Source organism: Silurus aristotelis, assembly GCF_946808225.1.
Source record: "Silurus aristotelis genome assembly, chromosome: 13".
Lineage (NCBI taxonomy): Eukaryota > Metazoa > Chordata > Actinopteri > Siluriformes > Siluridae > Silurus > Silurus aristotelis.
This window is the reverse complement of record NC_139586.1, coordinates 23,515,255-23,538,775: the sequence shown is the minus strand read 5'-3', so window position 1 is coordinate 23,538,775 and position 23,521 is coordinate 23,515,255. Positions and strand designations below refer to the sequence as shown.

Below are 23,521 nucleotides of genomic sequence, written 5' to 3'. Positions count from 1 at the left end.
CAGACTTAGTTACTTTTCTACTTACTACTACTGCCTATTTTATCCTCTTCACCCGCAACATGAGTTTACTTGTTATTTCCCAACAGGTTACGTAAAGGTTTAGGAAACTAAGTGTCAGAGCAACATATGAGAACTGTTTTGTTCTCCCAGAGAAATATTTACTCGTGAAATGCAACTAATGCAAGAATGGAATCTATGCTGGGGAGATACAATAATCACTAACCAGCCACAATTCGACATCAAACTGAACTAGTACTGATAAATCATTTCGAATTACTTTCGTCTTCCTCTTCATAATAAAACAGAAGATGCTCCATAAATAAATGAATAAATGATATGAATCTTATATTCTTCAATTTTACGACACAACGGAAGCCCCTTCATAGCTGTTAATATGTAGATCAACAGCGAGAATGCTGGACATGCAGACAATGATTTTGCAGAAGTATCAATGCTGTAGTGTTTTCTGTCCATTATCACTCTAGAAAAATTCCACCATTCAGTGTGTTTTTGTGACCGCGCCTGTTCCCCGACTGGACGATCGAAGTGTTATTGCGATTTATTTTCATTGTAAATCGCAGCTGGGATGTACAACGTTTGCATGCGAAATCAACACTTATTCCTTCAAGGCTCCACTGTGAGATTATAGTTTTTTTGACTTTTGAATCAGGGTACTCATATGACCATTATACCACATGACTTCAGCAATCACCGAGTGTGGAAACAACAATCTGACAGAAACGTTTCTTGCACTCTGACTTTCAGCACAGTTGTACGAAACATTGTTATATATCATTCTTTTATTCCAGGACCTTTAAATCTGTTGTAAAACATGTTTTAAAAAATGAAGACAACCTTTGTATAAGTACTGCATCCTCTGACCAGTACATCACACTGAAACCACTACAGATCTCCTGCAAACCTAAGAGGGGGGGTAAAATTACATTTAGCGTCAATACGAATCTTTAAAACGGAGCATTAAAGTGAAATGAAACAGACAGCAATAAATCAATACATTAATGAGACATGGGAGCACAATTAATTATATTAAATTAATGGAGCTTGTTTCCCACTGAGCTCATGTCTCTGAGAATAATGCTCCAGGCATGAAAAACTTACAAAAACACAATGCAGAGTTTCTAAAACACTAAGCCTTCCAATTCCTTTTTAAGCGCATTAGACACCGTTGCCCCCATCAGATTAAATAAAGGTTAGAGAAAAAACACCTGCATTATGGTATAATAGTCATACTCATGCCCTCAAGAGAGAAGCCCGTAATATGGAGAGAAGACGGAGAAAAAACTGAATTGGAGGTTTGTAGAATTGCATATAAACCACCATAACAATCCGAGGTTCCTTTTTAGTACAATGGCCAAATTAACAACAAATCAGATATTTAAAAAAAAAAAAGTATTCATCACAGTTTAATAGTGAGGACTTTATGAATTTCTTCACTGAATAAATTGAAAGTATTAGAAACACGGTTGCAGAGGTCCAACCTATGACAGTATCTCGTGATCCAGTCTCACCTAAAGCTTCACAATTACAATTACACTGCTTTACATGTATAGTTACAGGAAGAGCTGTATGATCTTATCACCAAAACCAAATCAACATGTCTGTTAAATCCCATTCCAGCTAAAATATTAAAAGAAGTGTTACATGCAGCTGGTGAGCCTCTTTTCAATATTATTAACTCCTCGCTATCTTTAGGTCACGTCCCTAAGCCCCTAAAGTTGGCAGTTATTAATCCCCTCATTAAGAAACCTAATTTGGATCCAAACGAACTATTAAATTACAGATCTATTTCAAACCTTCCATTATTTCTAAGATTATAGAAAAGATTGTGTCGGTCCTGTTATGCTTCTTCTTACAAGAAAACAATATATTTGAACAGTTTTAGTCAGGTTTAGGCCCAATCATAGCACAGAAACTGCTCTAGCAGTTATAAAGTAAAGTTACAAATAAAGTGTTTATAGCTTTAGACCAAGGCTACATCTCTCTGTTAGTTTTACTAGATCTTAGTGCTGCATTCGACACTATAGATCATGACTTTCTGCTGGATCGCTTGCAGAATTGCATCGGCATTTAGGGACAGGCTGGTTTAAATCCTACCTGTCTGATCGTTACCATTTTGTAGATTTAAATGGAGAACTATCCAGTTTAAGGCAAGTAAATTAAGGGGTGCCACAAGGTTCAGTCCTAGGGCCCCTGCTTTTCACAATATACATGCTTCCCTTGGAAAATATTATTAGAAGGCATGGGATTAGCTTTCACTTTTATGTCGATGATACCCAAATATATATTTCATTAAAACCAGACAACACATCTAGATTGGCTCGATTAACGGAGTGTGTTAAAGAATAAAAGCCTGAATGACGCAAAACTTTCTATTATTAAATTCTGATAAGACAGAGATTTTGCTCATTGGCATAAAAAACAATGCACAGAAGCTCCAGCAATTCAACTTGCATTTAGAAGCAAGTACTGTAAATACTAGTTCAACAGTAAAATAACAGTTATTTTAGACAGCAACTTGTCTTTTGAAAATTATATCACTCATATTACAAAAACAGCCTTCTTTCACCTTAGAAATATTGCTAAGCTAAGACACATGTCTATATCTGATGCAGAGAAGCCCGTCCAAGTATTCATGACCTTCAGACTGGACTATTGTAATGCATTATTGTTTTCTGTAAAGCTGCTTTAAGACAATGTCTGTTGTGAAAAGCGCTATACAAATAAACTTGACTTGACTTGACTTGACATTACTAGGTGGATGTCCTGCTTCATTAATAAACAAGCTACAATTAGTCCAGAATGCAGCAGCCAGAGTTCACACAAGGTCAAGAAAATATGACCATAAAACTTTAATCTTATCATCCCTACACTGCTTACACACAATCGACTACAAACTACTGCTACTTACTTACAAAGCCCTTAATGGTTAAGTTCCCATGTATCTATCCAGTCTTCTAACATGCTACAATCCATCACGCTCTTTGAGATTTCAAAACTCCGGACTTCTAGTAGTTCCTAGAATAGTAAAGTTCACTAAAGGTGGTTGAACTCTCAAATTTAGCTCCTAAACTTTGGAATAGTCACATAACACACATCACATATCATAACCTTGTGCTCCTGTACATCTGATCAAACATATTATCCACTTGTGCTTGGTAATATTATGAACAGCAGCTACTCTAATTCCTCTCCACTGCTTCTCTTTCCCTACCCATCCCGAGGCATCCTGAGGTTGCACCAGCTGCAGTCGTGTTCCACCTGATGAAGATTATGGACCTTCAAAGAAGTAGATGACGACCCAGCAAACATCCCAAACCATCTAGAGACGTACCAACACCATTTGGATCCCAATTCATGTAGAGTTCAGACACTGGACTTCTTGGGACGTGTAAAGGCTCTGGCATGAAGGAGTTGGTGTTGGATCTATGATGATCTCAAATGTTGAACTATTTTGAGTTGCTCTTGATATCACCCAAATGAGGATGGGTTCCCTTTTTGAGTCTGGTTCCTCTCAAGGTTTCTTCCTTATAACATCTAAGGGAGTTTTTCCTTGCCACAGTTGCCCCAGGCTGCTCATCAGAGATAAATACACATAATTTACCTTGATTCTTAAATTCAGTAAATCTGCTTTGAGACAATGTCCGACAATGTTTGATACCATGCGATTCTATTGATTGGAGTTTTTTCATTTTCAATGTGTAAAGATTTCTGGCACTAGAGAGATGGTGATGCTGCTTGATAGGCGAAAAAAAGTCAGAATTGTGAGAAAAAACACGTCAGAATTGCAAGAAATAAAGTCAGAAATGTGAGAAAGAAAAGAAATAAGTCATAATTAGACAACCTTATTTTTTTTTTATGTGGCAAAAAATGGCTTCCATATGAATCTTCTCTTTGCTCCTCGATGTTTTTTTCCCCGTTCCTCCATTTTACCTGTCCAGATCGTGCCAGAGTTTAGCGGGTGGTGCGTCAGTAATAATGGTCCGCAGGAAAACACAATGGTCCGTGTGTAGTTAAATGGACTAGGCAAATGATTTGCCTCTATGACTTTTTTGTATTCTAATTACTTAGGTTACTTGAGGAATTGTTTCAGCCCTAATTTATTGCGGTTTTATGGATAAGTACTCTCCATTCATTATGTCTTTTCCTCTGCAAAGAACTTTAATCTTTTAGTGTCACAATGGCAAAACAACAGTGGCACCAACAAATCTTAAAGACTGCTGCCTTATTTAACACAGTGATACTGGCATTATTATGAATTTGTATGAAGTAAAGTTGAATCAGATTTTTCCCATGTATAACTATAATGTTATAATTTTTGGGATATTACTTAAAACATGTTTATACTTTTCTAAATCGCATAATAGTAATTGCATCATAGACTAAACAATTTTACCCAAATCTTATTGAACTAGACTAACAATAAGCAGTGACATTAAGTAACACTGCATATTGGTAAACATTTGCCTTCATTAACTAATAATTAACTAATGCTACTGGAAATACGATGTGAAAGAATCTAACAACCACATGGCAAATCTTCTGCATCTTCTACAACTGACCAGTTCATGGAGGCCACACCTCCTTCACTCCAATTGGCAGGCACATGAAGGCCATGCCTCCTTTCCTACTACTGACAGGAGCACAAAGGTCACATCTTCTATTCTGACACCTTCGATCCGACAAGTATACAGAAGCCATTACTTTTTCCACTGGATCTGACAGGCAAACGACGACCACACCTCTCACTGGGACTGACAGACACACACAGAGACAGCACCTCCCTCAATAGGACTGACAGGCAAACACAGAGGCTAAGCCTTTTTCCTGTGGTTAACAGACACACACTGTGGACATGAGTCCTTTATTGAGGCTGACAATCACCCAGGCCACAAGTTCTTTACACAGAAGCCACGCTTACACGGCCCGTGCTTTCTCCACACAGACTGACAAACAGGTCAGGCCTACATTTATATTAACAGGGACCACACCCGAGACACAGTGACACACAAGCCATGCCTCGTTCACACACACTGACAGGTATTTTCCCCTGAGATTGGTTCTTCCTTTGTAATGCTGACATTCTGCATAACCTGTGGACCTGATGGAGGCAACACACGCACACACCTGGAACATCAACAAACTGACACCAGAAAACCTGTCAGGTGAGTCAGTCTTCACCTGCAGGCTCAACAAAAGCTCATTAAATAGCTGCAAAGTCAAGTGACAATAAATTGGCTTCTAACCGATGGAAAAACACGCTGACCTCAGCAGTGTGCGCACACTACAACACAAAGGAAGCATGGAATCATTCTAGTTATTCTGAAATACATGCAATAAGAGAAAATAAACACAGACCAGAGAATAGAAACTGTAAAAAAAACAACAAAAAAGACTAAAAGCTGAAATATAATGAAACCATGTTGTGAATTTATTCACATGTACATTTAAAGCTGTGAAACACGCACATCGCAAACATGATAAACAAGCACAAGTCTCTGTGAATGAGTCAGAAACGACAGCATTTCAGAACAAATGCATTCATACCAGTCTGTTATTAGAGCTGCTTCAATACCAACATTCCAGTCTCAATAAAACACTTTCTGTTTCTGTTCATGTTCAGGATTCCATCCAGGAAGCTCAGTTTCACGCTTGACATGTGACAGAAAAGACGAAAAAAAAAACGCTTAGAGTTTAATAAGCCACAAAATAGCAGGGCATAACATTACGCTTGTGTTTTTGCTTTTAAAAGTCACACGAAGGGAAAAAATTACCCACCAGAATGATCTTTATCATCTAAGATTAATCTGTAAGTATTTGATTTCACAGACACCGCAAACAGAGCAATTTTTCATATTGTAGATCGTTATCTCGGATGTAAATAATGTCTCCACAGCACAACTGTACAACTTCGGATCAGCTATTGTCAATTCTGCATCAATCGTTATGTACTTCCTGATATCAAGATTCTTCATTTCGTGATGAACACTGAGTTCTCAAGAGATCTCAAGAGACGTCAAGTGAGCGACAGTTTGTTGTGGAGTAAATAATATGCCTTATTAATCAGAGACGTCAAGAAAAAAATGATCAGATTGGTTATTGGGCTTTTAGAAAGGATATGGCATATAATCATTCTTTTCAATTAGGTTGAACAGAAAAGCATCCCATCATGCAGAAAACATACAAAAAAAATCACCAGGTTCCATTCCTTGCCACCAAAAACAATTAGTCTTTAAATATCCAGTTTTGTTAAGCCTGCACTTAAGATTATTGATCTTCGCAGAACTTGGTGTGGTCTTCTAATGTTGTAACCCATTCACCCCAAGGTTTCATGTCTTGTCCTTTCTGAGATACTTGCCTGCTAAGCACAGAGGTAAAGACTGACTATATTGTTACTATAGATTTCCAATCAGCTCAAACCAGTCTGATCATTATCCCCTGGTCACGCTCATCAACAAGGTATCTTATCTGAAAGACTTTTCACTCTAAAAGGACCAGCCCCAGCCCAAACTCTAGGGACTATTGTTTAAAATTTCCAGAAGATCAGCAGCTTCTGAAATAATCGAACAAGCACATCTGGCACCAACAACCATTCAAGAACATTTTCTCCCATTCCGTCAACACTTTTGGCCTGTAGATTCATGACATTATTGCATTGTGCTGCTGGCTATTGAGTTCTGTTGTGTTCTAAATGGCTAATTGGAGAACTGCATAAATGAGCAGGATATATATTAAACACCGACCAGGAATAACAGCAACACCAGTGAGTGAATAACACTGATTATCTCTTCATCATGGCACCTGTTAGTGAGTGTGATATTATAGGAAGCAAGTGAACATTTTGTCCCTCAAAGTTGATGTGTTAGAAGCAGGAAAAATGGGCAAGAGTAAACCAAATTGTGATGTCTAGACAACTGGGTCAGAGCATCTCCAAAACAGCAGGTCTTGTGGGATGTTCCCAGTCTGCAGTGGTCAGTATCTATCAAAAGTGGTCCAAGAAAGGAACAGTGGTGAACTGGTGACAGGGTCATGGATGGCTGAGTTTCACTGATGCACATGGGAAGGGAAGGCTGGTCCGTGTGGTCCGATCCAACAGTTCACTCTGTAGCTCAAATTGCTGAAGAAGTTATTGCTCGAAGTGTCAGGACAGTTTTGGCAGCAAAAGAGGGACCAACATAATATTAGGCAGGTGAACTTATTTCTGATCGGTGTGTATATACATATAAATATATATATATACATATATTAACCTTTCAATACTTTAACATCAGACTATCTGCCATAAGAAAGCTTTTCTTATTATATGATTTATTATATATTTTGTTCATTTGTGTGTCAGTCCAGTCCCTTTGTATTTAGTAGCCAAAAGGCTGTTAAATTTGATCCCATTGTAGTTATATCAGGAAGTTAACTCATGTCACCCAAACAGTCTGACTAAAGAAGCTGCTTGGATGAGTAGTGAAACTTTTCGATCTAACCAAATAGAAGTCCAGTGACATGACTCCACTTCCAGATAGCAGCACCTGGATGACTGAGAATCTTCACAGACACGTGAAAGTTACGCATAATGTCAAGTTAGATGCTTGAACCAAATTATCACGTACATCACAGCAGCTATAAACAGTTGTTTCCCCGAACAGAATCTAAATATTCTCTTTCTTTAAGTCAATAGAAAAAATACATACTATATCCTTGATCAACACAATTCAGAATAAAGTTTTATGATCATATATCATCATACTGCACAGTCCTTATTAAAATCTACATTAAGACTTAAAGCTTAATAAGATGAAACAATAAAATGATTAAAAGATTCACAGATTAATTTGTTCTGAACACAAATAAATAAACGTGATAGAACATAAGAACTGCAGCAGATCAGATCGGATCAAACTGAAGTTGTGGTAAGCCACGGCTCTTTTGCATTTCCAGTTTTTGTCTCCTGCAAACCGATTGCAAACGATTCCTCCTCCTTTTCTCACACTTTCATCGGCACATAAACGGTATTTAATAAATTACACTGAAATACTAATCTACGTTTTAATCATAACCTGTACTCATCCTACCGAATATACCGGATTATTCTTCAAACAAGGCCATTCAATTGTTCTTGCAATAATATTTTGAGTGCTTAAAACATTTTGTTTTTGTTTGACTCTTAGGAAATGGGGAATTAGTATTCGTTTAATTTACATAAGCGTGCAGGTGTGACGTCACTAGATGCCTTTCTATTCCCTTAATCAGGTGAACAGAGCCTGAACATATTTATTATAATTTCTCATTTAGATTTAAGTTTTTTTCATGTTGTGTTCGACTTTGTATGAATTTACTGTACCAACAATATTAAAATTATTATTTATTTCATAAAACTACCTACTCAGGCGTGACGTCATTGGGTAAGTTAGTGCCCTGTTGGTAAGAAAATACAACTCTTCACAAAAAGGATTAAATTTGAACTTTTTAACTTTATTATCCAGTATATTCGTTAGCCAAAACTATATATATATATATATATATATATATATATATATATATATATATATATATATATATAGTAAATAACACTCAATTAGACATACAGCTAGCACTCAAAAATCTCATACACTTTTTTTGCTGAAAGCTCCACAGCTAATGCTAAAGAAAACACCATATGAAAGATTAAACGACAAATAAATTAAAATTAATCGTCTATCTTAATAGTAAAAACAAAAACCTCACCAGCTGTTGCCGTATCCAGCGCAGCATCATCCGAGGTTTAGCTTAGCTCAGCTGCTAGCCGAATAAGACGCGTCGCTAACGGGATTAGCTAGCTAGCAAAAGTTAGCCAGCTCGCCTTTCCTTCTTTCTCCGCCGAAATATTTCCGCAACATGTATATTTTCCTTCCACACAAAATCCTCCTTTCGTACATTACGGAACACACGGAGACAAGAGCAAGGTATAAGTTTATAAGTCCTTCATGTCTGAGGTAAAGTGGAACCGCTTTCCCTTCCACTGACTGAATGATGTTGAAACAACAAACCGCTCCGACACATTACACACGAGTTGCCAGATTGATAAAAACAAACCAAATAAGTTTTGTAGAGTTGCCAGATTTGGTGGATTTCAATATTTCTAATGATGAGCAACTACACCGGTGGTCGCCCAATTTTTTATTTCTTTTTTTTTGAACCACGAACCACTTTTACTCAATACCATTTTTCCCTGGCCCTGGACAACTAAAAACAATACATATTATAGTGCATATTATATTATAGTAAACTCTATATTTTATAGTAAACTCTCTATCATACCTGGCACACAATATTGTCAATTGCACTACCATGCACTCTCACACTTTATGTACATTACATTACTGATCTGTATCCCTATTTATTACTCACACTGTCTATACTGTTTGATATTGTCTGTATTGTCTTGTATAGTCTGTTTTTGTCTTGTCTTGTCTGTTTTGTCATGTATGGGTTTTATTTATGTCTGTACTTTTGAGAGTAACAAACAGCTGGAACTAAATTCCTTGTGTGTGTCAACACACTTGGCCAATAAACCTGATTCTGATTCTGATTCTGATTCTGATTATACAGTGTGTTTTACACCCGGGCTTTCAGTGGTGTGTTTTCCTACCTGACTTATTCCACTTCTTAATACCATCATCATTATTCCACAGCTATTTTCACAACGGACATTGTCTCAAAGCAGCTTTACAGAATATAAGAGATAAGGTTAGCAATGTGTATTTATCCCTGATGAGCAGCCATGTTGACTGTGGCAAGGAACAACTTCCTTAGATGTTGTGAGGAAGAAAACTTGAGAGGAACCAGACTCAGAAAGGGGAACCCATCCTCATCCTCATTACAGCACAGTGAAATTCTTAGTTTTTATATCGCAGCAATGTTAGAACGCTGGGATCTTCTGACACGACCTTCTGATCAGCAACGCATAGCCCCAACCACTGAGCTACCACTTCCCGAAGATATATAGATCTGTTATATCTCTGTAAACGAGAAGGAATGCCATGACTAAAGCAAAAAACAAAATGAACACAATTTACCAAGTCTCGTTTCATTGCAGCTACAACTGCGCCACCCGAATACATCATCTCTCGCATAAGTATCAAAATGAACCTCATAAAATGATCCCAGGTTTTTTGTGCATTTTTGTGCATTTTTATTTTGAACATTGTTGTTCTCCTGGGGATCTGAAATCGCTTTGAAATCAACAATTGAACTGTTTTGGTCGACCTTTTCTCACAATGTCAGGCTTTTCTTGAACAGTCTGTCTTGTAAATTTCCTTGTAAATATATCTGCGACCAGATCAGTTTCTTCTCCTTGATCAGCCATTGTTGAATAAAAAAAAAAAACAGCTATGAAATCCACACAAATATGTTTTAATTTGTGTTATTTGCTACAGATTGCACTCTCTGGCCATCCAATCAAAGGACATGAAAATTCCAACATTACTGTATGTCTGCTAGATGGCCCTAGTGTCTCCAACTCAAAATCTGATTGGTTAAAGCAACATCCTTCAAGCAAAATGTACTTTTTTACTTAATATTTATTAAATAAAGTGAATAGACTATTTGGAAAAAAGAATACATATTCAGGTAAAAAAAATATTAAAATCTAAGCCAGATTCTGATAAAGTTTCAGCTCTTAACTTTTTACTTTTTAAACCCATAACTTCAATAAGATTTTTGGTATTTTCTGACACTGACACCCTTGGAGTCTTTTGCTGTCTCATTACTTGGTCTTGCTTCTTCTTCCAAGAAACTATCCAGCATATTTGCTTGGGCTAGCTTTTATTTAATTTTAATTTATTGATGAAGAGAAAAAAATCTAAAACAGAAGTTATAGGTGGTATAGGTGGAAATTGTCATTTTTCAATACGAAACACAATGCAGACCACTGAAGTGAATAACATGGAAATAAAATAAAAATGTTAAGGTTTTTTTTCTTTCTGTGTGACCCAATACCGGTCTAAGGCCCGGTAGTTGGAGACCCTTCCTCAATTACATAACATACTTGTGTGATGAAGATGGGGGGTTCTGTTAACATATGCATTTCTGGAATTTGGCAGACACACTTATTCAGAGTGACATTCATCTCATTTATACACCTAAGAAGTTGCAGATTAAGGGCCTGGTTCCTAGACTTAGCAGTGGTAGCTTGGTAATGCTGGGATTTGAACTCATATCCTACTGATCATATGGTGTTATTTTCCTATTACCCTTTTGCATTATCATGTGTTTCTATTGTGTATTATTGTGGTACTCAGGCAAATCTGTATATCCAACAAAGTGATCGATGTGTGTTAGATTCAGCATATTGGAAGCATCAAGGAGCACAATGTACTTTGGTATAAACTTCTGAAGGGGTGATTTGTCAAGAGAAATAAATGTATCAGCAGAAAAATGGTCAGTGTTTAAGGTGGCTTTATTGTTAGAGGGCCATGAACAGTTCAAGGCCTTAATCATGACTGCAACACATGTTACTTAAAAAAAAATATTGTATGGGTTTTGCTACAATTATTGAATTAAAATGGAAAGAAGTGAGCTGTGTAAAGATAACAGTGGTGAATGAGGCAATAGTTGGAAAATTGAAAAGAGAATTTGCATTAGATGGTATATAAAGTTTGTGTATTGACTGTGTTTTTTGGGGCTTCCATGGAACTGCCTGACTTTGCTTCTGCTGAATACAGACATCACAACCGTGGATCTTGAACTTCGTTTGTTTCTTTTGCTTGGCATTTTGATTTCTGTATTTAATTTGTTACTTTTGATATCAATTGGCCACGACATTCAGAAGTCCGACATCTTGTCTACTGAGCTACCCCTTCCCTATAAGAATGTTTTATTATCTCCAGGTCTCTCAGAGTTTCTCTGACACCAAAGCAACATGGCAGCAATTACAGTTTATTTATTATAAAACAACCTGTCTGCATGTTTTCAAGTCGTCAGCTTTTATTGTCATTCCAACTATATACAGTAGAGTACACAGTAAAACGAAACGAGGTTCCCCCTCAGGACCAAGGGGCTACATAAGTCAACAAAAATAAACAAAAAACTGCAAAGAAATAACGAGGACACGACATAACGTGCACATGTGCAACAATACAAAAGATTTGTGATAGCCATACATGTAAATAATGAATTGTTTAGCAGCAATTGTGCTCAGCAGCAATTTTGTGCAAAGACCTAACAAGTTTGTTGTGTGTGTGTGTGTGTGTGTGTGTGTGTGTGTGTGTGTGTGTGTGTGTGTGTGTGTGTGTGTCAGTCCAGTCTCTTTGTGTAAAGTAGTCGAATGGCTATCACATTTTATCCCATTGTAATTAAAGTTAATGCCAAATAAGATCCTTTAACCAAGTTATCACTTATATTATAGCAGCTATAAACAGTTGTTACTTCACCAGACTTTTTTTTTCTTTCTTGAAGGCAGTACAGAAAAAGTAAAAATACCTTGGTCTTGGTACCAAGAAACTGCAATGTGTAGACATGTCTGAAGATATAGTTCCAGCTTAACCTTTGACTGTTAGAAAGCCCTGCTAGACACATTTCCCCTTACAGAAAACTTTACCACATCAGCAATTAATATAAATAATAATACAAAGCCTTTGTATTACAAGACCCTGTCACTATAAAACAATTACCTAGTAGCAAAATGGCATTACTATAAACCTGTGATTTGATTTTGTTGGTGTATGTTATAACCACTTTATCTTTGTAAAGTTGTTTTGGGACAATATCTATTGTTAAAAGTGCTATTTAATTGAATGAATTAATAGAAAATCAATCAATGCGTTCTGATTAAGTAAAAAGTAACAAAAGTAACAAAAACAAATCAATATTTGACATTTATAGTTGTCCAAAGCTGCTTTATAACAATGTTTAGTGATAAAGGTGTTAAATTCAATTACATTGAATAGATTATTAAACATATGATCTTGCTGTTTGAAAATGCAATTCAGTTGAAAAGATAAAGATATTGATAAAGAATAATAAATAATAATAATAATAATAATAATAATAATAATAAAGAATTACCATAGACATATATATATATATATATATATATATATATATATATATATATATATATATATATATATATAAATTTATTATTTATTTATTTATTTATTTTTTGCAGTCCCAAATCAGATTTGTTCACCGAAACCCAAACTTTGAATTTCAATGCATTTGAATAGATAAAAAAAAATCAATTTAAACATATTATAGACTTTATCATTTTTAGTTTTAAAGATTAAAAGTAACATCACATTATACAGCATAGTGTTAAAACTATTTTGTGCTGTTGAAACAATTCTGCTCATTATTGCATACTACATTGTGCAGGGAAATCAACTTTAAATAAAAAAAATCAGCTTTAAATACAAAATATGTAATTTTAACCAATAACTATTTAAATCAAACATCAAATTACATTATAAGTTTTGTTTCCTTTTTGATATAAATATTCTATATGTAATCTCTTTATTGATATTGATATTGATATTGAATTGATATTATGGATCTGCTTGTATGCAGAATGTTTTAGGTAAATGATAAGAAAAAATACTTTTAACGTAATATTTTAAATAAACTATTATACAGAAAAAGGTAGAGAATAAATTGGTATTCGTACGCCATCTAGAGGTCAGAAAATATACCACTCATAGCAAATTATAAGAGGAGCGTTCAGAGAGACATCTGTGGCGTTTGTGAGTTTGAAGAACCAACTTCAGCTCACCAAAGTGTAATCACATTAATATGCAGGCTTAACACACTGCAATATTTAGTTTAATACCAGTAAAAAACACTTTATTTATATATAATTAAAAACCCATTTATATTTGTTCATATGACTTTTTCAAGGATTGAATACATTTAATGATTTCAATACCCAATAGATGGCAGTGCAACATAACGACACATACAAAAACCAACCAGTGAAATGATATTAAAACCAAGGGCTTTAATATTCTCAGTAAAGGTACATACAGATTTTTATTGAACTTGATTAATATTTCTGTAGGACTTTTAGTATAAACTCCAACCAGTCAAACGTTCCAACACACTTTCTCCTTTGTTGATCTTTTTTTCTTTTTTTTTTAATTCATTTTAACATTGTACAATAATACTGAAGACATCCACAATATAAAAGAACGTATGGAATTGTGTCATAAACAAAAACACATTAAACAATTTAGAATATGTTTTATATTTTATATTGTTTAAAGTAACTACATCTAGCTTTAAAGATATCTTGGCAAACTCATAGCATTATTTCATCAGATTCATGAGGTGATCACCTGGAATAGTTTTCAGTTCACAGATGTGTCTTGTCAGGGGTTCATGTTTGATTTGTGTTGCCTTCTTAAAGTGCTTAAGACCATTAGGTGTCTTGTGCAGAGGAAAGCTTGAGTACATAGCCAGTGGAGTCAAATAGTGCTACTACAACTACTGTAGAAAAACATATTATGGCCAGAAATACTCAGTTAAGTAAAGACAAGTCAAGTCAAGTAAGGTTTATTTCTATTGCGCTTTTCACAATGGACATTGTCTCAAAGCAGCTTTAAAGAATTTAAGAGTTAAGGTGAACAATGTGTATTTATCCCTGATGAGCAAACTCCTTTAGATGTTATAAGGAAGAAACCTTAAGAGGAACCAGACTCAAAAGGGGAACCCATCCTCATTTGGGTGATATCAAGAGTGTAATTATAATCTTTAAAAAATACAGAAAACTGGAGAGTAAGACTAAAGAGAGTTAATCTGTAACTTTTTGAGATTCCCCAGAAAAACACAAGATTCAAGTGCAGTTCCCAAAACCATCAAATGCTGTGATGAATCAGGCTCTCATGAGGACCGTCCCATGAAAGGAAGTCCAAGAGCTACCTCTGCTGCAGAGGATGAGTTCATTAGAATTTACCAGCTTTAGAAACCGCTGATGTACCTGAATGCTCCTTGGAATTCAAGTGGCAGACATATTTCGACACGAACTGCTCAGAAGAGACTGTGTGAATCAGGCCTTCATGGTAGAATTGTGACAAAGAAAACATTACCCTGGAAGAACAACAAACGGAAGAGACTTGCTTGAGCCAAGGAACGGACATAAGATCAGTGGAAAATTTTCTTTTTTTTCCTGATGAGTTTAAATATGAGATTTTTGGTTTTAACCAGCATGTCTTTGTTGTATGTAGAGCGTGTGAACAGATGGTTCCTGAATGTGCGGTTCCCACTGTGAACAATGGAGGACCAGGTGCGATGGTGTGGTAGTACTTTGCTGGTAACGCTGTTGGTGATTTAGTCAAAACTGAGGGCACACTTAACCAGCATGGCTACCACAGCATTTTGAGTGACATGCCATCTCATCTGTTTTGCACTTAGTGGGACTATCATTTGTTTTCCAACAGGACACTGACCCCAAACACACCTCTAGGTTGTGTAAGAGCTATTTGTTCAATAAGGAATGATAGATTGCCTTGACCTGATCTCCTCAGTCACCTGATTTAAATCTAGTTAAGATGGTCTTTGGGAACTTCTCAAGATTGTTGGAAAACCATTTCAGATGACTACCTCAAGAGGCTAAATTATATAATAAATATAAAACATATTGTTGACTACATAATTCCATATTAGTTGTATTATCATTTTTATGTTTTAGTATTATATTGAAAACAATAAAAATAATGAAAAACTATTGAATAAGAAGGCATGTCCAAACCTTTAACTTCAGTGGCGGATGAAGTACACAAACCATGTGGTTGAGTTAAAGTAGAGATACACTAGGTAAAATATTACTCCAGTAAAAGTAAAAGTTCTCCTTTAACTCTTATTTGAATAAAAGTACAAAATGTTTTACATTCAATTTCAATAAATTTTTATTTGTATAGAGCTTTTAACAATGAACATTGTTGAAAAAACACGCAAATAAGGCCACGGGTGTTCATGCTAAGTAGATACCACCAAGCGGTAGGTTTAAAACAGAGAGTGCGCTCTACCCTGATTGGTGGCTTGCTGCGTGCTTGACCAGTTAAGTTTTTATTCACTCATAAATAAAAAGGAATGACTGATTTCCCAAAATGTTTTTAAATAGAAAGTAAGAGAGTTGATTTTGAAATGGAGTGAAGTTAAAGTAAAAGTCTCCCCAAATGAAAATACTTCAGTAAAGCCCAGACACACGAAAAAACTATTTAAAAATCTATCTATCTATCTATCTATCTATCTATCTATCTATCTATCTATCTATCTATCTATCTATCTATCTATCTATCTATCTATCTATCTATCTATCTATCTATCTATCTATCTATCTATCTATCTATCTAGTTCTATAAATTATATGCCAGCTACAAACACTTCATTAATGTGTTCCACAATAAAAACAGTAAATGTTAGCCAGAAATTTGTGTTACAGTAAACAATAACCTCTCCTTGAACTGCCACCTTAACGTGGTGGAGGGGTTTGAGTACTCGAATGACCCTAGGAGCTATGTTGTCCGGGGCTATATGCCCCTGGTAGGGTCTCCCAAGGCAAACAGGTCCTGGGCGACGGGTCAGACTAAGAGCGGTTCAAAACCCCTTATGAGAGATACTACATCAGGGACCGTGACGTCGCCCGGTATGGCGCAGCCGGGGCCCCACCCTGGAGCCAGGCCCGGGGTTGGGGCTCGTATGCGAGCGCCTGGTGGCCGGGCCTTCCCCCACAGGGTCCGGCCGGGCTCAGCCCGAAGGAGCGACGTGGGGCCGCCTTCCAGTGGGCTCACCACCTGCAGGAGGGACCGTAAGGGGCCGGTGCTAAGAGGATCGGGCAGCAGTCGAAGGTGGAGGCCTCGACAACCCGATCCCTGGACACGGAAGCTAGCTCTAGGGACGTGGAATGTCACCTCGCTGGCGGGGAAGGAGCCTGAGATTGTGCGTGAGGTTGAGAGGTTCCGACTAGAGATAGTCGGGATCACCTCTACGCACGGCCTGGGCTCTGGAACCACACTCCTCGAGAGAGGATGGACTCTTTACAACTCTGGAGCTGCCCATGGTGAAAGGCGTCGGGCTGGTGTGGGTTTGCTTATAGCCCCCCAGCTCAGCCGCCATGTGTTGGAGTTTACCCCGGTGAACGAGAGGGTCGTTTCCCTGCGCCTACGGGTCGGGGATAGGTCTCTCACTGTCGTGTGTGCCTACGGGCCAAACGGCAGTATAGAGTACCCGGCCTTCTTGGGGTCTCTGGGAGGGGTGCTGGACAGTGCTCCGACTGGGGACTCCGTCGTTCTACTAGGAGACTTCAATGCACACGTGGGCAGCGACAGTGACACCTGGAGGGGCGTGATTGGGAGGAACGGCCCCACTGATCTGAACCCGAGCGGTGTTCAGTTATTGGACTTCTGTGCTAGTTACAGTTTGTCCATAACGAACACCATGTTCAAGCATAAGGGTGTCCATCAGTACACGTGGCACCAGGACACCCTAGGCCGCAGGTCGATGATCGACTTTGTGGTCGTTTCATCTGACCTGCGGCCGTATGTCTTGGACACTCGGGTAAAGAGAGGGGCGGAGCTGTCAACTGATCACCACCTGGTGGTGAGTTGGATCCGATGGCGGGGGAGGAAGCTGGACAGACTCGGCAGACCCAAGCGTACTGTGAGGGTCTGCTGGGAACGTTTGGCCGAGCCTCCTGTCAGAGAGATCTTCAACTCCCACCTCCGGCAGAGCTTTGACCAGATCCCGAGGGAGGCCGGAGATATTGAGTCCGAGTGGACCATGTTCTCCACCTCCATTGTCGAAGCGGCCGCTCGGAGCTGTGGCAGTAAGGTCTCCGGTGCCTGTCGAGGCGGCAATCCCCGAACCCGGTGGTGGAAACCGGAAGTAAGGGATGCCGTCAAGCTGAAGAAGGAGTCCTACCTGGCCTGGTTGGCTTGTGGGACTCCTGAGGCAGCTGACGGGTACCGGCAGGCCAAGCGAACTGCAGCCCGGGTGGTTATCGAGGCAAAAACTCGGGCCTGGGAGGAGCTCGGTGAGGCCATGGAGAAGGACTATCGGCTGGCCTCGAAGAGATTCTGGCAAACCGTCCGGCGCCTCAGGAGGGGAAAGCAGTGCCCCACCAATGCTGTTTACAGTAGAGGTGGGGAGCTGTTGACCTCAACTGGGGATGTCGTTGGACGGTGGAAGGAATACTTCGAGGATCTCCTCAATCCCGCCGTCACGTCTTCCATTGAGGAAGCAGAGGCTGAGGGCTCAGAGGCGGACTCGTCCATCACCCAAGCTGAAGTCACCGAGGTAGTAAAGAAACTCTTCGGTGGCAGGGCACCGGGGGTGGATGAGATCCGCCCTGAGTACCTCAAGTCTCTGGATGTTGTGGGGCTGTCTTGGCTGACACGCCTCTGCAGCATCGCGTGGCGGTCGGGGACAGTGCCTCTGGAATGGCAGACCGGGGTGGTGGTCCCTCTTTTTAAGAAGGGGGACCGGAGGGTGTGTTCCAACTATAGGGGGATCACACTTCTCAGCCTACCTGGGAAAGTCTATGCCAGGGTACTGGAGAGGAGAATACGGCCGATAGTAGAACCTCGGATTCAGGAGGAACAATGTGGTTTTCGTCCAGGCCGTGGAACACTGGACCAGCTCTATACCCTCTACAGGGTGCTGGAGGGTTCATGGGAGTTTGCCCAACCAGTCCACATGTGCTTTGTGGATTTGGAAAAGGCATTCGACTGTGTCCCTCGCGGCGGCCTGTGGAGGGTGCTCCGGGAGTATGGGGTCGGGGGCCCTTTACTAAGGGCTGTCCGGTCCCTGTATGACCGAAGCAGGAGCTTGGTTCGCATTGCCGGCAGTAAGTCAGACTTGTTCCCGGTGCATGTTGGACTCCGGCAGGGCTGCCCTTTGTCACCGGTTCTGTTCATAATTTTTATGGACAGAATTTCTAGGCGCAGCCAGGGGTCGGAGGGTGTCCGGTTTGGTGACGACACGATTTCGTCTTTGCTCTTTGCAGATGATGTTGTCGTGTTGGCTTCATCAGACCAGGACCTTCAGCATGCACTGGGACGGTTTGCAGCCGAGTGTGAAGCGGCTGGGATGAGAATCAGCACCTCCAAATCCGAGGCCATGGTCCTCAGTCGGAAAAGGGTGGCTTGCCCACTTCAGGTTGGTGGGGAGTTCCTGCCGCAAGTGGAGGAGTTTAAGTATCTTGGGGTTTTGTTCACGAGTGAGGGAAGGGTGGAACGGGAGATTGACAGACGGATCGGTGCAGCTTCTGCAGTAATGCGGTCGATGTACCAGTCTGTCGTGGTGAAGAAGGAGCTGAGCCGCAAGGCGAAACTTTCGATTTACCGGTCAATCTACGTTCCTACTCTCACCTATGGTCATGAGCTCTGGGTCATGACCGAAAGGACAAGATCCCGGATACAGGCGGCCGAAATGTGCTTCCTCCGCAGGGTGGCTGGGCGATCCCTTAGAGATAGGGTGAGAAGCTTAGTCACTCGGGAGGAGCTCGGAGTAGATCCGCTGCTCCTCCACATCGAGAGGGGTCAGCTGAGGTGGCTCGGGCATCTGTTCCGGATGCCTCCTGGACGCCTTCCTGGGAAGGTGTTCCGGGCGCGTCCCACTGGGAGGAGACCCCGGGGAAGACCTAGGACACGCTGGAGAGACTATGTCTCCCGGCTGGCCTGGGAACGCCTTGGTGTCCCCCCGGAAGAGCTGGAAGAAGTGTCTAGGGAGAGGGAAGTCTGGGCATCTTTGCTTAGACTGCTGCCCCCGCGACCCGGCATCGGATAAGCGGGAGAAGATGGATGGATGGATGGAATAAACAATAATCCACAAACTAGCATTAAAATAAACACTAAGCCCAAATAACATTACAATAAACACTAATCCACAAAATAGCCTTAAAATAAAAAATTATATGCAAACTAGTGTTGAAATAAACACTAATTCACAAACTAACATAAAAAAACACTAGTTCATAAACTAGTGTTAAAATAAACAATAATTCAAAAACTAGCATTAAAAAAACTCTAATCCACAAACTAGCATTAAAATGAACACTAAATCACAAACCAGCATTAAAATAGACACTAAGTCACAAACTAGCATTAAAATGGAAACTAATCCACAGACTAGCATTAAAATGGACACTAATCCACAAACTAGCATTAAAATGGACACTAATCCACAAACTAGCATTAAAATGGACACTAATCCACAAACTAGCATTAAAATGGACACTAATGCACAAACTAGCATTAAAATGGACACTAATTCACAACTAGATTTAAAATGGACACTTATCCACAAACTAGCATTAAAATGGACACTAATCCACAAACTAGCATAACCACTAAGATCCTAAGTGTGTTCAAAAACTAGTGACTAATTGTTTTTGTGTTTCAGCTTTAAATGAGAGTGTGTTTATGTGTAATTATTGGTAGATCGTGTAGCTATACAAAAATTAACATATTATTTAAATTCAGGGTCTTATTGTTCAGGCCTCATTAAGTAAAAACATTTTTCAGGGCCACTTCAGAATTCAAAGTGTGTGTGTGTGTGTGTGTGTGTGTGTGTGTGTGTGTGTGTGTTTATATCCACATGTGTTTCAAAACCTGGGGATGAATTCAGGAATCCAGCCAAAGAAATGACATACATGTTAACATTCTTACTTTAAAAAACATAAACATACAGTATTTTACCAACTTGGCATGGAAATTATATAATTCAGGTAATTTTCTGACAACGGTACAAACAGACCATCTGAAGGAAGATTTCTTAAATCTGGCTAACTAAGTGCCATTTTTTCACAGTTACCTCAGATTCTTTAGAGGATGTAATAAAAAAAAATCGCATCATGAAAATAGAGGAGTATGTGCTTACTCTGAATAGAGATATTTAAATTGATCTAACGGAACAGAAACAAGGGAATGAATCAGTGATTACTTCATCACCACGGTAGCTTAAATACAGATCACTTTGCTGAAAAGATCACAATGATGCTTGTGTTTACCTCAGGTGACAGAGACACACATGCAGATAATGCAGATCATCAGTAGATATGCTAATCATATTTTAGTACAATTGAGATGAAATCTTCAAGTGTTATTATCTTCTTCTTTCGAAATTTCCCCATTAGGGGTCGCCACAGCGGATCATCCGTCTCCATACCCCGCTGTCCTCTACATTTGCCTTTTTTAAACTACCTGCATGTCTTCCCTCACCACATCCATAAACCTCCTCCTTTTCCTCCTTCCTGGTGGCTCCATCCTCAGCATTCTCCTACCAATCTTCAATTGTATCTGATTAAGCTAAAATACAAGTAAATGGGAAACACATTTTATTTATGAGTTTTAAGTATATACTGTAAAGTAAGAAATAGCAAGATACACTATGAGACCAAACGTAATGAGACACCTCACTTTTCCAGCCATATGTGGTTCTACCCCCTAACTGTTAACACACAAATATATAGATTGGCTTTGGATGCAGTAGCATGGAATTTTGCCTTCACTTGAAATAGGAGACCAAAACCTGTTCCAGCATGACAATGCCCTTGTGCACAAAGCAAACTCCATAAAGATATGCTTTGCATAGGTTGGAGTGGAAGATCTCCTGCTATAGAGCTCTGACCTCAACCCTATTGAAAACCTTTGGGATGAATTAGACTGCTGACTGAACCCCAGGCCTCCTCACCATTTACCTTTACTAACACCCTTGTGGCTGAATGAGCACAAATCTCCAGAAACACACTCCAAAATCTAGTGAAACATCTTCCCAGAAGAGTGAAGGTTATTATAACAGTGAATGGGGAATAAATGGGAAATGGGATGTTTAAACAGTATGCATATGAAACTTATAATGAGGTGTCCACAAACATTTGTCAATATATTGTGTGAGACCATGTGGAGAGTTTTAGAAGGTCACAATTGTTTTAGGACATGTATGTGATGTCTGGAATGTCTGTGTAGCGCCAAAAACAATTTGAAAATAAAAATCTGACCTGTTGCTCTCTCCCCGAGGAGCAGTTTTTTATTTTATTACAAATTTCTTATAGAACTTAAATTTTATTAAACATTCAGTAATATTTTTGACTTTGACTTGTATTTGTGTATGTTTGTGTGTACACACGTGTGTGTGTGTGTGTGTGTGTGTGTGTGTGTGTGTGAGTGTGTGTGTGTGTGTGTGTGTGTGTGTGTGTGTGTGTGTGATTTATCTTATTTATTATTCCTTTAATTACAATCTCAACATCTATTTCTCTCCGTTTCTGTTTTCTCCATAATAACAGACAAGTGTGGAAGTGTCCTTCTCCAGCAGGATGTCTGAAGGACCTTGAATGTCCTTGAGGAGCTCTTGAATTATTATTACTGCAAAAATGATTTCTCTGAGTACTTTATGATAGAAAACCAGGCTGAGCTCTTTTCAGAGAAGAAATTCAGTTTTAATTAATTCATTCTCAGACGAACTCGCTGACTGAGGTGAGATGCTTACGATTCAAAGAAGGAAAAAAAGGAGCTGAGTTATTAAACTGAAGGATTTCCTGAACAAGACTTCATGTCAGAGAAATAAATTTGCGCCAGTAGCTTTAAAATCCCACAGTGATATGCAAGTTTCTTAAGTCCTTAGTATAAAGATCCTTGGTATAAATAATACATCAGGGATATTTTTCTTTACAAACCGGCCATCATTAGAAGACAATTTTTTATGAATATTAGGTTAATTAAATATTGAATATTTATTATATGCTGTATTTATAGAATACAGAAGCAAAAAACTGCCACAATATCCACAAAGTTTACTTTTTAAAAGTTTGTAGTGCAGGTTAACAGGTACACAATATCACATATAAAATATAAAAATTTACGCAAATAATTTTACACTTTATGCAACTCATATAGACAAATTATCAATACGAGGGTGGTATAATAAAAAAGCGTTACTCTGCCTTACATCAATTTTTCCATACCAGCACATTTTTTATATTACAGAATGGTATAAGCAGTTTATACATTTCTAGACACATTTAATGTTGTTAAATGTTGGGTCTTTTTTTCTCTCTAAAAGACAAATCAATGCATCTTAGCATGCTACCTGGAAACCTTGTCATGAAGACATTATAATGCAAGAAACATGCAAAATGCAAAAACTTCACTATATCACTGATTCCATATCAACGATTGCACACAGTTTCTAATTCATTTATTTTAAGAATCTGCTGTATGAGTCATTGTGAATAAGCTGTTTTTATATGAAAGATGATATTAGAAAGATGATCAAATTTAAATATTAAAACCTGCGATTTACAGGTCCGTTAATATAAGAGCTTGACTTTTGAAAAACAGCTCGTGAGAAATCGAAATAAGAATTTAACACTGATCTAGTATGAAAATAACTGTTCAAAACAAATTGAAACTTTTGTTTGTATTATCATCCAAATCACTTTTAAAATACAATTTTGCTTCCAGACAGTAGGCCACGCCCCTTTCCTGAATGCCACCATATTCTGTGTTAAAATAGCATTTCAGAATAAACTGTTATGACC

General features: G+C 38.6%; 1 protein-coding gene across 7 annotated transcripts in view; it reads right to left on the bottom strand.

Moving 5' to 3' along the window:
- atp11b (ATPase phospholipid transporting 11B) overlaps positions 1–9,063 on the bottom strand; it is a 67,556-nt gene extending 58,493 nt beyond the window's left edge. For all 7 annotated transcript variants that reach the window (XR_014536392.1, XR_014536393.1, XM_083559039.1 and 4 more), the window contains exon 1: positions 8,737–9,063. Coding sequence is in view for 5 of the 7 variants with exons in the window: in XM_083559039.1 (XP_083415165.1) it covers positions 8,737–8,766 (30 nt within the window). In the remaining 2 variants the exon portion in view is untranslated. The remainder of the gene's footprint in view (positions 1–8,736) is intronic.
- Positions 9,064–23,521: the final 14,458 nt, after the last annotated feature.